Source organism: Oncorhynchus mykiss, chromosome 3 (assembly GCF_057628025.1).
Source record: "Oncorhynchus mykiss isolate SJ-2025 chromosome 3, ASM5762802v1, whole genome shotgun sequence".
NCBI classification, from domain to species: Eukaryota; Metazoa; Chordata; class Actinopteri; order Salmoniformes; family Salmonidae; genus Oncorhynchus; species Oncorhynchus mykiss.
This window is the reverse complement of record NC_143024.1, coordinates 32,957,493-32,973,812: the sequence shown is the minus strand read 5'-3', so window position 1 is coordinate 32,973,812 and position 16,320 is coordinate 32,957,493. Positions and strand designations below refer to the sequence as shown.

General features: G+C 41.2%; 1 protein-coding gene and 1 pseudogene across 2 annotated transcripts; one reads left to right on the top strand and one right to left on the bottom strand.

The window, feature by feature from the left end:
- Nucleotides 1-88: 88 nt before the first annotated feature.
- Nucleotides 89-6,061, bottom strand: LOC110513472 (cyclic AMP-responsive element-binding protein 3-like protein 4). Of its 2 annotated transcripts, none has more exons than XM_021593298.3 (10): nt 5,670-6,061; nt 4,760-4,915; nt 4,329-4,593; nt 4,038-4,180; nt 3,522-3,611; nt 3,201-3,307; nt 2,919-2,987; nt 2,736-2,820; nt 2,557-2,653; nt 89-2,465 (listed from the first exon to the last, which is right to left on the bottom strand). In XM_021593298.3, the coding sequence occupies exons 2-10, from the start codon at nt 4,910-4,912 to the stop codon at nt 2,134-2,136; spliced, it is 1,341 nt and encodes a 446-aa protein (XP_021448973.3). In that variant the 5' UTR covers nt 4,913-4,915; nt 5,670-6,061; the 3' UTR covers nt 89-2,133. The 2 variants fall into 2 exon arrangements, with proteins under 2 accessions (XP_021448973.3, XP_090084803.1); XM_090228677.1 differs by having other exon boundaries at nt 4,775-4,915; nt 5,670-6,058.
- Nucleotides 5,075-8,765, top strand: LOC110513497 (histidine N-acetyltransferase-like; annotated as a pseudogene).
- Nucleotides 8,766-16,320: the final 7,555 nt, after the last annotated feature.

Here is a 16,320-nt window from a genome sequence, read left to right as displayed (position 1 = left end):
AGCATTCCAGATAGCATCCCTGTATAATGTCGTGGAAATTTCCTCTATTTACCAAATCATGGGAGCAAACCACACACACAAGTCAGAGTTAGTTATCAAAGTCCATCTTTAATTATATCAGCTCTATCACAACCCTGTGACTCTCAGATTGATTCAGTGTCTCCCAGTGAATCCTCTGAGAGCCCCCTTACAATGCAACTGAGTTCCTTTAATAGCAAAGACACACATAGTCAGACAGCATAGACATAACTCATCGTTCAGCTTTGTCTCCTTTCCCAAACCCCAGAACCATAAACCAATCCTCCAAATCAACAGGCATATATCAAATTGTCATTTAGATACAACCCACTCAAAATACAACCTCCTGGACAAACTCACGGAGAGGAGAATGATTCCAGACACTGCAACCTTCCTTTCCCCACTATGGGAAAGGTAGAGAGTGAAAGATATGTTTACACATGATGACACTTTGACCTCTCCCCTCTCAGCGGCCCAGGCAACTTAGTTTTGACATAGAACAGATAACTGCAACCTCACCACAGAATTACACAAAAATACCATTCTGATGAGAATTAACTTACACACATTTGATGAATATAAAACATCTTACATATGTTACCAACAAATTCTGAATCTTCCCTAACAATAATCTGTCAGTCAAGAGGATGATGATACCCTTTGGTCTTGAATCGTTTTGCTGTTCCTTCTTGCCGAGATGATGCACAACATTGATGGTATCACCAACTTCGTTCTTCTCTGCAGGCATAACTTCTTGGCAGATGCGGATAGCCTCTCGTCGCACATCTTCATTCTCCACCTCTGGCAAGCCGTAGTCTCAGGTTCCATCTTCTTGTGTATTGTTCCAGATCAGTGAGACGTCTATGGTAGACATTTTTATTCTGTTCCACCTTTAACACACGTTTTTAACTTTAGCCACTCCCATTTTCCCATCCTTGATTACACCACATGCAAACTCTACAGTCTTTTTCAAGCCTTCAATAACCATGGTGTTCGCACCTACCATTTTCTCAATGGCGTCAGACATGTAGTTGATGAGTAAGGAGAGGGTAGCCACAATGTCAGAGTCCATGTTTGGTTTTTTGGAGGGTGAAGGTTTGCACTGAGTAACCGGTAAAGACGGGAACTAGTCATCTTCAACAGCATTCGAAAGCATGAGATTATCCATAGGGCAAGAGTAGTTATGGCAGTCAATACATTTTTTTTATGGATTTCTTCAATGCTCTGAATAATCAATCTTCAGGTCGGCTATTTAATTACCATAAAGCAAAACCAGTATTGTTCCCATTTAATAAATATAAAGCACATAAAATAGGACACCAGCAACCACTAAAATTAGGATAGCAAGTTCTGTGAAGAGTATACATTTGGACCACAATGTCATGCTTAAGATAAGGATATGTTTGGATTGTACACATTGTTTATCTCTTAACCGAATGAGGGCCAAAGGACATTTTTAAGTACACGCAAAAGATATGACAGTTTGCTTACAGTGCAAAATGAGTCTCTCAGCATTCAGTTATGGGAGCTGCAAACTACATTGAGCACAGATGCCAGTCAGAAACTAGCTAGGCAGTTTCACAAACATGTTAATGTACACACGAGTAAGGTAGTTAGTCAAAAATATAATCCATCGGTGTAGGCTCACTTTCAAGGAGTGTGTGTGTGGTGTACACTAAGACTTGCTGAAAGAATGCATAGCCAAAACAATATATTCATATCTGTGGTGTTTTTCCAGCTACAATCTAACAACCTTCATCCTTCCCACAGAATGTACTAACTAACTCCTCGGAGTTCAAAGTTAGAAACCTTTTCCATACAAACATTAAGAAGTGGTACTTAAATAGAAAAGTCAAAAATGTTTAACCCATTTTGAAGACCATTCCACCGAATCCCAGATTAAACCTTGTTTGCACCACAGCACCAAAAAAAGAGTAAGGCAATGGTTAGGCATTGAAGGCACCCAAAGGGGTCTGGTTGAAAACCAATGTGGTAATGGGGCAGCATATTGGACTGCCCCAGCATATTCCTCCCATTGTCCATAATGAAGGCAAGGAGCTTTGAAGAGCTCTATAAAGCAAATGGAATGCAGTCAAACTAGTTCATCAACACTGTCTACATCTCATCAGCGTGGGCTGGTTTGGTGGGATCAAGGCTTGTGCTCCCTTTTCCTGTTGCTGACACCAGGCCCAGGGCCAGAGGTTCAGTCTGCCCGTCAACCAGAGTCGAGCTGTTCCCTGGTTGGCTCTCCTCCAGGACCACACCCTCAATGTCAGTGATTTTGGGACTTTCTATTGGTTGCTTTAGTATTCTGGAAGCATCCGGGGGATCTGATTGACTGAGGTCACGGGAAACGGGTAGGGAATCTGGCCGAATGATATGGTTATCCACATCCTCAGCAGCTTGCAAGGATGAAGCAGGATCTGTGAGGATGTTTCTGGAGATAACTGAAACGGTAAAGAAGAGGGAAGGCTATTTAACTTTCATAGTTTTCATAAGAAAAATAATCCATTATTAATTCCTAAATGGATAACTAACCCCCTTTTGGTGTATAGTCCTCTGCTATGGATGAGGCGCCCCAGTTGAAGGGGCTGTAACTTGGGAAGATGATGAGGCCCAGAGAGAAGAGGATAATCTGATGGGAAACAACAGACACACGTTCAATTCACTTTTTTTTAAGATCACCCTGAAAGTACACAAAGGCATGGAGGTCTCACCATGACGCAGGTGCTGGTCTGTGCTGCTTTAGTGACCGTCTGCTTGATCAGTGACTGTAGTCTGCGCAGCTGAGCCAGGAGAGACCTGTGCATGGAGATATTATAAAAATACCATAACTAACAAGACACACACATCATCATTGAGCATCATCAGTGCAAAAAGGTGATAGCCAATTTACTTACATGTTGTGTTTCTCCAGCTGTTCCACGGTCCTCTGCAGCTCTTTGTTTTGCGCTGAGCAAGCCGCTGCCCTGAGACACAGAAAATAGAGAGTCAACAATAACTCAGTGGCAGAACAGAACATAAGGACCCATTGTTAGAACTGCCTACTGCACATGCCTCACTGTTGTAACACAAATGAAAATGCTAAGGAAATGCAAGTGACTTGTTTATAGAGGTTATCCACCATGAACTACATAGTGGGTCAAATTTTCATGGAGCCAAATAGAAGCCTCAGGCCTCACCTGCTCTCAAGCCCATCCACATAGTCCTTCTTCCTGCGACGGCTGTCCTGGGCTGACTGTTTGTTGCGTATTTTGCGTCTCACTTTTTTCAGAATCCGTTCCTCAGCCTAGAAGGGAATTCAGTCCAGTACATTTAGATGCAATTCAACTCAGAGCTAAACAATTTCTGTCCATTTCAGTCAAATCATAAAAAATATACAACAAAGTAATTTGTTATGTCAAAGTTGTTATGCAAAAGTAATGTAATCCAAGCGCATGCAGGGGAGTAATGAATTTGGGTACATTAAATAGTGTAACATCTACCGTGCGTGTGTGTCTGACCTTGGTAAGGGGCAGGTTGTTGGGCAGAGAGATCCCCTCTTGGTTCAGCAGTTTCTGCTCCTCCTCAGTCAGTGTGAGATCAGGGTAAAGCTGATCAGGAGAAGAGGGTATTGTGTTTATAATCCTCACCGCCATAATCCCATAGAGAGACACTTGAACAACCACCTGGGGTCTCAGACTAACTATCCCCCTCCCCCACTATCTTCATATTGTGCCTATCTTGTCCATTCATTAGGGACTGAGGCCTATGAATTTCACCACATCTTTACAATACATTTGCAGGCCTCAATTATAAGTAAGCAGGAAAGATTGTCACTGTTTACATCTAATTAGATGGTAAAAACATTCCCTATTCATTTGGGATTGAGCCCTGCAACTTTGTCCTAATGCATATCGCGGGATCTTCGCAACAGATGCCATTGAATATGGACTTATCTTGGCATAAGACCACTTTTGTGGTGTGAAAATATCTGAAAATTCTGATTTTTGAGTCAACTTGCCCCTTTTAGGTCTCACCAGTGGGCTGTCTGGACTGGTGGGGCCTGAGGTGGAAGCAGAGTGGGTAGAAAGGTGACCATGGTCAAATCTCCCAGCGGATACTTGAGGTAACTCGTTGACAATACAGGACTCCGAGATCAACATCTGAGAACGCCACTCATCTGACATAGGAAAAGAGAGTAAACTCCCACCCAACACACATGGACTCACACACACACACACATATGCACGTGCGCAAGCGTACACATACATACACACACACACAACACACACACACACACACACACACACACACACACACACACACACCGAGTTCTATGGAAATGACATCGACGCTATGCTGCTCTGGCTCCGTCTTGATGTTGGCCAGGGTGCTGATGTCATAGACCACCTGATAGATAGTTGTGGGGGCCTGAGAGGGGTCCACCGTGGCAGCTAGAGGGCTCTCAGAGCAAGGTTCCTCAGAGATGCCACTGTCGCTCTCTGAGGAGGTCTCCACTAGGGCTCTGGTAGGGAAGACATCATTTGGGTTGATGGCATAAAGCACATCCTCTGGCTCGCTGTCATTTAGACCCTGTAACAAATGAAGAGGAATTTGGTAATACTTTAAGCAAATGGTATAATACATTATTACATGTTAATAATGTGTTAAGAAATAAAGTTGAGTAAATATAGCCCTAGATCTTTGCAAATTTGCTCACTATATTGTACAACTAGTTATAATGGGAAACATTCCGCACACTTTGGGGGTCTACCGTGCATTCATCCAGGTTTTTTTCAGAGCCAGCATAGATGACATCAGAGCAAGAAAATGGCCCTTCCAGTCCCCAACTCTCCTCTGTCATACTGTCCTCCTTGTGTCCGAAAAACAGCTCTCCATTCTCTACATCCATGTCCTAGAAGAAACAAAACAGCAGTTAGAAGTACTACAAAATATGTATCAATTCAGTTCACTTTTGTGTACTTCTCTTATTGCACTGTCAATGTTACAACTATTTGTTATTAAAGTATTTGTAACTCATATCTATGTTGTTGTAAGTGGAGATTTATAAAGCATGAAGAAGGTGTGGCAACTGCTCATTGAGCTGTTAAAGGGTGGAGCTATATATATTATTACTGTTTAATCAGTGGGAGTCCTTTCGCAAGCGGATATCAGCATCCTGGTACACGCGCGCACGCACGCACACACACACACACACACACACACACACACAGTTGCATTAAAAAAAGGATAGGCTTTCTCAATAGCAGTTGTACCCCTCATAAAATCACAACCATTAGACTTTTTTGACCTCAAATGTAATATGTAGACCTACAAGTTAGGCTAGCAGAAATAATAATATCACGTGACCCACACCAGTATTCTTTAATAAACTATATAGTCTGTCTATACGTATGTTTTCTATATTGAAGGCATATTTCTGCCAAGTGTTAAGATAATGATCTCAAACTTTTGAATTGCGGAACTTGAATAAAGTTGATCCATTAAAATTCAACATTCGTAAACGATTGCCTTATTGGTTCGAATTAGATGTTGAGTTTGACACTATACCTTGGTCATGTGTAGGATTCCCTTCCCTGTCAAGCAGGATAAACAAGAGTTACATTGTACTCCCCGACTATAGCCTCATGTTACCACAAACAACTTACTTGTCTGCTGCTGTTTTCAGAAGCGATGTTGTTCAGAATATATATGTAGGTCTACTTCAAGAGCATTACAACAATAGTAGGCCCAACCAGAGGAGAAAAATGCAGACGAGTAGTATTTAAAGATCAACCAGTGTAAGACGCATTTCTCCCAAAAATCCAGCTGGCAATTCTTATGTCAATCATCCCGTAGGGCGAATAACCATGGCGGATGTGCGTCGCCTAAGCGCAACCTGTTGGCTCTAAAATCACTAACTGATAGAGTATATGGATTTCTCTCTTTTTCTTACTTATGCCATAATGCAAAAACTTGTCTCTTTTATAAATCAGTACATTTACACCGACGTTGTGCAGTTCATAATCGTCAAATAACCCCGAAGTCCCTCCCACTTTACGCATTTGATTGGCCAGGGCAATTTACCAATAAAAAAAGAGAAGAGGGTGTGAATACTTTGGAGGCAAAATGTAGCATTGTGTTAGAGATGATACTGGACATACTGGAAAGGATCAGTTACAGTATCGTATTGAGTTCTGAAGTAAGTAAAGGCCTATACTTTTGCCAACATTCTCTATTGAGGCGTTTTTGCAGTAGGACAGTTAGAGCAAAATCAGGGGATCATGGCAAAATCTAAAAGTGCGTCACACCATCTGGAGTTCTGACTTTGAACAGGTCATGGATATCTCAAAGCAGTTTTGATGGTTTGGACTACATGCCTGGCACATCAATGATGGCTGGAAGAGCCTGGTCTGTTGGTGTTCCTTGCAAAAATGGATAGCAGGGTGGTCAGTCAATCTTTGTATGTGCTCACTGCTCTCTTTGCACTTATCTATTTACAATAGACACAGATCTTTTTGTCTCACTATTCTTTGTAGTTGATTGACTGATCAACAATGGAAAAGGCAGCCAAATGTTGTGATCTTGAATGCAACTTCGTGAAATTGTATAATTCCCTTTACCCTGTAGGTGGCGCCAAAGTCTGTCCTGCTGGTGGATGGTGGGGAGACCATTTGGGTGCAAGCGCTGGGGGTGACTCCTAGTGTGCTTGGCCAGGGAATTACTAGTGCCATCCAGAGACATGTGACAGAGTATGCCTGCAGTCACTTTCCACAACTCACTTGCCCGAAAACTGTGCCCAGGACAGACCCATCATCTGAAAAACGGTCTATCGCCTGTTGGCCAAAGAGGTAGGCCTACATAGCTTGCATGCCAGTGTGGTTTTTATTGAGCAGGGATGTGCACAACTGCAGTCCTTGATGGCCACAGTTCTGAGGTCCAGTCATTTGACATAGAACATTCTCTAGTTGTGTTATTTCTAATTGTATGGACATGCATCATGCAATGTATCTTGAGCTGAAATAGCCTACTCTCTTCAATCACCTAGTGTGTCTGTGTTAGGGAATTCTTTCTTTGTGTTGTGAGGTAGGTGACATAGGATCTTTCGTTGAGGAACTACAACAGAGACTCGACCAAAAGTACAAGGCTGAGGCCTTTAACCCAGTGACCCTGAGCAAAGCAGGCAGAAGAAGCAGTGCTGAGCACACGAGGTTGAAAACCTCTCTGTTGTGTGGCACCATTATCAATGACAGGGAGCCACTGAAGCTAATGGAGGCTAATATGGAAGTGCTTCGCAGGAGGGGGCTGAACTGGGTAGCAGACTGCCCACTCAGGCCCAATGTCTCTGCACCATACCCAGTGCCCTATTGCCCTCCATTTAAACATCAACATTTTTGATCACAGCCTTGATTCAGTCTGTGCTCTGTTCCTGGCACAGCTTAGAAACCCACTCTGATGCGTGGTACTTACAGTACCAGTCAAAAGTTTGGAAACACCTACTCATTCAAGTTTTTTTTAAATCTTCACTATTTTCTACATTGCAGAATAATAGTGAAGACCTAAAAACTACGAAATAACACACCTACTCTGCGTCTCACAAAGACACGGCGGTTGGAACCAAAAAATCTCACATTTGGACTCATCAGACCAAAGGACAGATTTCCACCGGTCTAATGTCCATTACTCGTGTTTTTTGGCCCAAGCAAATCTCTTCTTCTTATTGGTGTCTTTTTAGTACTGGTTTCTTTGCAGCAATTGGACCATTAAGACCTGATTCACGCAGTCTTCTCTGAACAGTTGTTGTTGAGTTGTTTTTGTTACTTGGACTCTGTGAAGCATTTATTTTTTGGGCTGCAATTTCTGAGGCTGGTAACTCTAATGAACTTATCCTTTCGTCTTTCTTTCCTGTGGTAGTCCTCATGAGAGCCAGTTTCATCATAGCACTTGATGGTTTTTGTGACTGCACTTGAAGAAACTTGAAAAGTTCTTGAAATTTTCAGATTGACTGATCTTCATGTCTTAAAGTAATGATGGACTGTTGTTTCTCTTTGCTTATTTGAGCTGTTCTTGCCATAATGAGCATGGTCTTTTACCAAATAGGGCTATCTTCTGTATACCCCCCTACCTTGTCACAACACAACTGACTGGCACAAACGCATTAAGGAAAGAAATTCCACAAATTAACTTTTAACATGGCATACCTGTTAATTGAAATGCATTCCATTCCACCTCATGAAGCTGGTTGAGAGAATGTGCCAAGAGTGTGCAAAGCTGGCATCAAGGCGGCTACTTTGAATAATCTAAAATATCAAATATATTTTGATTTGTTTAAAAAAAAAAAAAAAGATTTCTACATGATTCCATGTGTGTTATTTCATAGTTTTGAGGTCTTCTATTTTTCTACAATGTATAAAATAGTAAAAATAAAGAAAACCCCTGGAATGAATAGGTGTGTCCAAACTTTTGCCTGGTACTGTGTGTGCATCCCGGTATCCATCCTGGGCTAAAGCAGTTTTGTTAGAACCCTTCCAGTGTCACGTTCTTCAAGGATTATTGAGAGGAGCTTTTGCTGGAGACCTTTAACAATATCTGGAGCTGGAGGAAACACAGTGTCGTTGAGCATTCATGTACATATAATAACACCATAAATTCAAAAGCTACATGCTGAAACCCAAACCAGGCCTTTAGCCAAAATGTCAGAGAATGTATTTAATATATTAATGTCCTTTATATTGTGTTTAATGGTTTGTTTTATTATGGCAAATATACACTGGATAGGATATCCTGTATACTATGGCAAAATAGGGCAGTTATATATGACTCATGCAACTCTTTTTTTTCTTTTTAAACAAGGCAAGGTTTGCCTCTATGATCTCACCTCATAAGAACTGGGTTGTGGCATCAGCAATTTCTGCCTCTCAATAAATACAGAAAATAATTGTGTTGTTGATCTTTTGAAAAACACAGACGGGCCTAAATTCTAAACAATATACTATGCAATCAATATATGTTTTATTCAATACAGGAAGTAATAACATACATTACCTAGTAAGCAAAATTTCCATACGTTGACATTACGTGCATTTCAGGTGCTGAATGAAAGGTTAGAAGACATCTTATAGGGACATCAAAAATATGTCTGTAACGGATGTCAAAAAGACATTATTTACAGACGTGAAAAACCATGTATTTTTCTGTCATTGATTCTATGGACAAATTTCAACTGCACATACATTCTCAATGAAGCATTCTATCACAAAAATATAGGAAAGACTGCAACTGAAGACTGCAACAGAATATTTATTATTGTTCCTTTCTGTCACATGCACTTAAGGTTAGCTTTTTCAAAAGCTTTAACTTGTGGCCATGATGTTCAAATTAGTCCAACCTCCAGAATAAATCAACAGACCACTTCAACTACAATAACATTCTTAGTAACAGTTGGATGTTTTTTTTTCTTCTTCATTCTATGACTGTGATATGTTATTTATCTACCTTAGTTGAATGCCCTGACTGTCAGTCTCTCTAGATATGAGCGTCTGCTGAATGACCAAATAAAAACTTGGAATGATGGCAGCCTTGTAAGGAAACCGAAAGAGACATGGCAAGGTGACCGGGCACAATTGCATGGTTAAACAGAATAAATATGATCAATACAGATCGATTAAGATGACAAGACACAAGTATAGGGACAAAGTGGAGGGGCAATTCAGCAGGTCTGACACAAGACGTACCTCACCCACCTGGACAAAAGGAATGCATGTGTGAGGATGCTGTTCGACTACAGCTCTGCCTTCAATACCATAGTGCCCTCTATGTTCACCACAAAGCTCACGGCTCTGAACTCCTTCCTCTGCAACTGGGTCCTGGAATTCATGACCAGGTGGTGAAGGTAGGCAACATCACCTCCTCCACACTGATCCTCAAAAAAAGGGGCCCACATGGGTGCTTTCTCAGTCCTCTCCTGAATTCCTTTTATACCCACAACAGCGTGGCCTCACACAGTTCCAACTCCATCATCAAGTTCACTGACAACACGACAGTAGTAGGCATGATTACCAACACTGGCAAGACGGCCTACAAAGAGGAAGTAGGAACTCTGCCGGCGTGGTGCCAGGTAAACAACCTCTCCTTCAACATCAGCAAAACAAAGGAGCTGATTGTGAACTTCAGTAGGAACGAGGCTGGGCACATCCTCATCAACAGAGCCACTGTGACGATGGTCTAAAACTTCAAGTTCCTCAGCTTACACATCTCCAAGGAGTTAAAATGGTCAAACCACATGGACACTGTGGTGAAGTCACTACAGTGACTCTTCAACCTCAGGAGGCTGAAGAAATGTGTCCTGTCCCATCACAGTTTCTACAGGAGCACCATTGAGAGCATACTGTCGGGCTGCATCACAGCCGGGTACGGCAACTCCACCGCCGCTGACCGAAAGGCTCTACAGGGATTGGTACGCTCAGCCAGTATGTTTAACAAGTTTAAACATCACATTAGAGTATGGCAGTTTAGTACAGTAGAGCACAGTACAGCACGGTACAGGACAGTCAAGTTTTATTCAGTAGAGTACAATAGAGTAGAGTTTAGTAGAGTATATTAGAGTAAAGTAGGGTACAATACAGAGCCCTATTAAAAAAATAAAGATATCCAAAAGACATGTCTGTAAATTCTTAATGGGAAGTGTTGGCCTACACTCATTCACTACAGTACTTCCCACAAATCTAAGAAGATTCCAGCATTTTGCTAAGGCTACTCATCATAATGTTTCATGGTCATTGCTGCCGTCCCATTTCTGACACCAGTGTAGTGAACAACATACTCAGTTCTTGGTGTGAAAGGCAAACACCCTACCGGACCAATCATAGAAGTCTATATGTGGCCAAATCAACTCAAGCCTGGACCTGACCAAATCTAAACCAATCATAGACATCTGTTGACGTTGAAATCAAGGCCAGTCCAGACCGCAGCAAAAAAAATGATCTCTGCTCCACACAGGACCAGAAAAGAATAAGTCCAAATTACGTTGCCTGACTGTGTAACGGTTTTCTTCCGCTGAAGGAGAGGAGGACCAAAATGAAGCATGGTTAGAGTTCAACATGTTTAATCAAGACCATACCCGAGAACACTACAAAATAACAAATGCAAAAACCAAACCAGTCCTATCTGGTGCAATGACAGAAGACAATCACCCACAAAATACCCAAAGAACATGGCTGCCTAAATATGGTTCCCAATCAGAGACAACGACAGACAGCTGCCTCTAATTGAGAACCAATCTAGGCAACCATAGACATACTAAAAACTACCTAGAAAGGAAACAGCCCCATAAACATACAAAACCCCTAGACCAGACAAAACACATAAATCCCCCATGTCACACCCTGACCTAACCAAAATAATAAAGAAAACAAAGATAACTAAGGCCAGGGCGTGACAGACTGACTGTACATGCTTAGCGGGTATGTATTCTACTAGATTAGAGAATGCAGCAGAGGTGTGGTACTGGTACTCAAGACATTGTCATATTTTGCACATTTACTGGACTGATACAAAGTCTAGAGATGGCTCATGATGTCCTCTCAATCCTTCATCTGTTGCAATTGTGTGCGATTTAATGAGTGATACAATGTACAGTATCTTGTCTCAAAAGTCCACGAATGAATAGACCGCGAAAGTAAGAAGTTGCTCTGAAACAACTGATAAATGATCTGTTTAGCGGACCCCCAATCTTGAGATGAACTATCGACAGCTAAAACGCAAATCTGACTTGAGATCAGATTTCACTGAGCGTTGATGAAACAGTGATATGCCCCTCCCTCGAGTTCGTCCCAGCCTCATTCTGATCAGCTGACTCATCACTTCCCATACGGAGTGCAATTTTTTTGGAATAGCAGTAATGTAATTTTGCTGCCTTTTCCCACTTCTTATTAAGTCTGTGCCAATACAAGCTGCTCACCAAGGCTGTCCTTTTATGAGATAATACGATAGAAGGTAATACATTATTTATAGCTTGCGATTTGTAATGTGAGAGATGCCATAGGCAGAAAGCTATACGTTTAGTCAAATTGTTGAAAACCTTTGATGGAATAGCTAGTTAAAACTTTCTAACCAGCTATACATGATATTATCACAGGCCCAGTAAAGCATTGTAATGTTATCTGATGTTAGATCAGTCACATGCTTTCTATGCCCCCCTTTCCTACTCTAACTTTACATTCCAGATCCTTTCACATACTGTATCTGGGAATTCATATGATTTGTTTGCCAAGATCCTAGAGCAGATGTTACAATGTGACATTTTCACAGATGTCTCTCACCCTAAACCATGGGCACTATGAAAATGTATGCAATAAATGTAAAACTGTGTTTATTTGTATTGACTTGATTTGAATGTAGGCAAATTTTCCTCAAACTTCTCTGGTGTAGGTGGTCTCCCCTCCCCATTCGACTGTAAGCCAATGGAGGGTGTCTGAGAGCTACACTTTGCTGTTTCACTCAGACTTGAGAGAGAAGCAGGTTGTGCAGACATGGCTCTCAGAAAAGGATCTTCCTCTGTTGCCCTCTCTGGGTGGTCATCTGAAGTGCAGATGAACCCAGCTGATGTCCCTGGCCTGGAGGTAAAGCTGGGAGCATTGGTTGTTTTTTTCTCCATCACACTGGTTTGTGGCTTTGCCCCTTTGTGCTTAGTCAGGGGGGCAGGGAGGTGCAATGTAGACCAAGGTAAGTGGCACTTTAGATCAAAATTAATTTAGAGAATGTGACTTAATGGTAAAGCCATTTGTATTAAATCACTTTTTGACAGCACCCCTTTTCAATTGAATAGAACCTTCCTTACATATTTTCCCATTGTAAAAGTGCTCAGAAAGTTACTTTTTGGACCTGAATGCCAAAATAGTCAAAAGATAAAAGTCCTCAAAGTTGACCTATTTTGCATACACACCATACCATGAGACATACATCTCTTCATCACTGGAAAAGATAAACAGTTGAGATGTATATATTTAAAAGCTTATGAACAGGGTTTTAATATTATTTCATAATTTCTTTAAAAATATGTTTTTTGAATTTAAAAAAACTTTTTTTCTTAAATGTCAATTACACACAATGTTGACTTGTGTGGGAATATCAGTTGTTTCATATTATACTGTCAATTCTCCATAGGAAGCCTATTGAAATCATAGAAAGATAGATCATAGAATATACATGACCATTTAAGTTGTCATTCGACAATGGGTGGACCAGAGGCAATTTTCTGTTAGTAATTAGAAGCAAAAATGTCAATTCAATTAAAATGTCAATGGTGTACCAGCTAAATTGGAGAGGTCTGAAGGGATAGGTCCATTCTATGAATTATATTTCTATGATTAAAATGACACCCACCCAGTATTCAAGAGCATGTTGTGTTTCAAGATATTCCCACCACTCCCATGGTAGGGAGGAACTAGGGGGAGAGGATTCCCACTTTCATGTGGACTTTAATTCCACCTCTGCCATCCGGGCCTTCATCTAGTATTTTCTTTATCTCTGCACTCAGTGTTCGAGGGCCTGGCTGTGGAGTTACAGGAGGACAGTCAAGAGGTGCTGGAGATCTGTGTTGCTCTACTCCTCCACAAGAGCATCATCTCTTTCAGTCAAGCCCTAAAGCTGGCCCAGGGCAAGCTGCGGCAGGCAGCAGTGGTAGGTTGCCTCCTGCTCTTTGCTCTCATGTCCCCGTTGGGCATTGCCGTCACCAAGACCAAGTCGTCCCCCCAGCACCAGCTGGCCAGGTCCACCTTAGAAGGCCTGGCGTCTGGCACCTTTATGTACAGTGCCTTGCGAAAGTATTCGGCCCCCTTGAACTTTGCGACCTTTTGCCACATTTCAGGCTTCAAACATAAAGATATAAAACTGTATTTTTTTTGTGAAGAATCAACAACAAGTGGGACACAATCATGAAGTGGAACGACATTTATTGGATATTTCAAACTTTTTTAACAAATCAAAAACTGAAAAATTGGGCGTGCAAAATTATTCAGCCCCTTTACTTTCAGTGCAGCAAACTCTCTCCAGAAGTTCAGTGAGGATCTCTGAATGATCCAATGTTGACCTAAATGACTAATGATGATAAATACAATCCACCTAAATGCACCTGCACTGTGATAGTCTCAGAGGTCCGTTAAAAGCGCAGAGAGCATCATGAAGAACAAGGAACACACCAGGCAGGTCCGAGATACTGTTGTGAAGAAGTTTAAAGCCGGATTTGGATACAAAAGGATTTCCCAAGCTTTAAACATCCCAAGGAGCACTGTGCAAGCGATAATATTGAAATGGAAGGAGTATCAGACCACTGCAAATCTACCAAGACCTGGCCGTCCCTCTAAACTTTCAGCTCATACAAGGAGAAGACTGATCAGAGATGCAGCCAAGAGGCCCATGATCACTCTGGATGAACTGCAGAGATCTACAGCTGAGGTGGGAGACTCTGTCCATAGGACAACAATCAGTCGTATATTGCACAAATCTGGCCTTTATGGAAGAGTGGCAAGAAGAAAGCCATTTCTTAAAGATATCCATAAAAAGTGTTGTTTAAAGTTTACCACAAGCCACCTGGGAGACACACCAAACATGTGGAAGAAGGTGCTCTGGTCAGATGAAACCAAAATTGAACTTTTTGGCAACAATGCAAAACGTTATGTTTGGCGTAAAAGCAACACAGCTCATCACCCTGAACACACCATCCCCACTGTCAAACATGGTGGTGGCAGCATCATGGTTTGGGCCTGCTTTTCTTCAGCAGGGACATGGAAGATGGTTAAAATTGATGGGAAGATGGATGGAGCCAAATACAGGACCATTCTGGAAGAAAACCTGATGGAGTCTGCAAAAGACCTGAGACTGGGACGGAGATTTGTCTTCCAACAAGACAATGATCCAAAACATAAAGCAAAATCTACAATGGAATGGTTCAAAAATAAACATATCCAGGTGTTAGAATGGCCAAGTCAAAGTCCAGACCTGAATCCAATCGAGAATCTGTGGAAAGAACTGAAAACTGCTGTTCACAAATGCTCTCCATCCAACCTCACTGAGCTCGAGCTGTTTTGCAAGGAGGAATGGGAAAAAATGTCAGTCTCTCGATGTGCAAAACTGATAGAGACATACCCCAAGCGACTTACAGCTGTAATCGCAGCAAAAGGTGGCGCTACAAAGTATTAACTTAAGGGGGCTGAATAATTTTGCACGCCCAATTTTTCAGTTTTTGATTTGTTAAAAAAGTTTGAAATATCCAATAAATGTCGTTCCACTTCATGATTGTGTCCCACTTGTTGTTGATTCTTCACAAAAAAATACAGTTTTATATCTTTATGTTTGAAGCCTGAAATGTGGCAAAAGGTTGTAAAGTTCAAGGGGGCCGAATACTTTCGCAAGGCACTGTATATCACCTTCATGGAGATCCTGCTCCATGAGCTAAGCTCCCCGCAGAACCCCAAGGTGGCCATGACATCATATAACATTTTCTATTTTAGATATTTGAAAATGTTAATGTATCTATATTTTTTACATAAACAATGACATACTTCACAAACAGCTTTCTGTATACCGTGATGATGTGGTCAAAATTACCGAATTGAAAAAGGAAATATTAGCACTTTGAGTAATTTATAACTCCTGGATTGATATTATAGCAATCCTAATGTTGTTCTGGCTGTGAAATCTGACTAGCAGTGTCCTGAATTGTACACAGAACATTTGTTTGTTCAGTAGTATGACTGCCTAGCCCCTGCATAAACATAATAAGAGCATATACAGCTGGCTATTACTTTAAATCCTTAAAAAGCTAAATGGAGTGTTTGCTCTTTGTCAGAGCCTTACATTGAGATCAACATATAGGCCCTTATTTCACTGCCATGTGGTGAGAAAGCTTTGAGATATAGTCCTCTATTCTCTTGTAGAACTTGAGTTTGAATAATTGAAATGGCTGCTCTTGTTTTTATGTTCACTTTTAAACCAGGACTTGTTTATCTGTACCTGGTTGACTGATTAAAAATAATCTGAAATAATTTTCAACATGTTGCCTAGTTATTTTTCCCCTGGAGAGTGATAGGATTTGTGATGAGTACGATAGTGATCAGACAACCAGTGTGGCAGTGTATTTTACGACTGAATAATCTTGTTTATATGCAGCCCTTTTATTTGAGGAAACCAACCAATACAATAGTTAACGTTTTTTAATCAATATCCAAAATATCCATTATACAGAACTGTAATTTCTGTATTGATCTAGCCTTATATATAAAAAAATATATAAAAATAAACTACATGTCCCAGATTGCGTTT

Coding starts and splice junctions, on each gene's coding strand:
- LOC110513472 (XM_021593298.3), bottom strand. CDS start 4,912: ATGGATGTAGAGAATGGAGAGCTGTTTTTCGGACACAAGGAGGACAGT. Junction 3,612..4,037: donor CCAGTCCAGACAGCCCACTG/GTGAGACCTAAA, acceptor TCTCCTGATCAG/CTTTACCCTGATCTCACACT. Junction 2,654..2,735: donor AGACCAGCACCTGCGTCATG/GTGAGACCTCCA, acceptor GTTTCCCATCAG/ATTATCCTCTTCTCTCTGGG.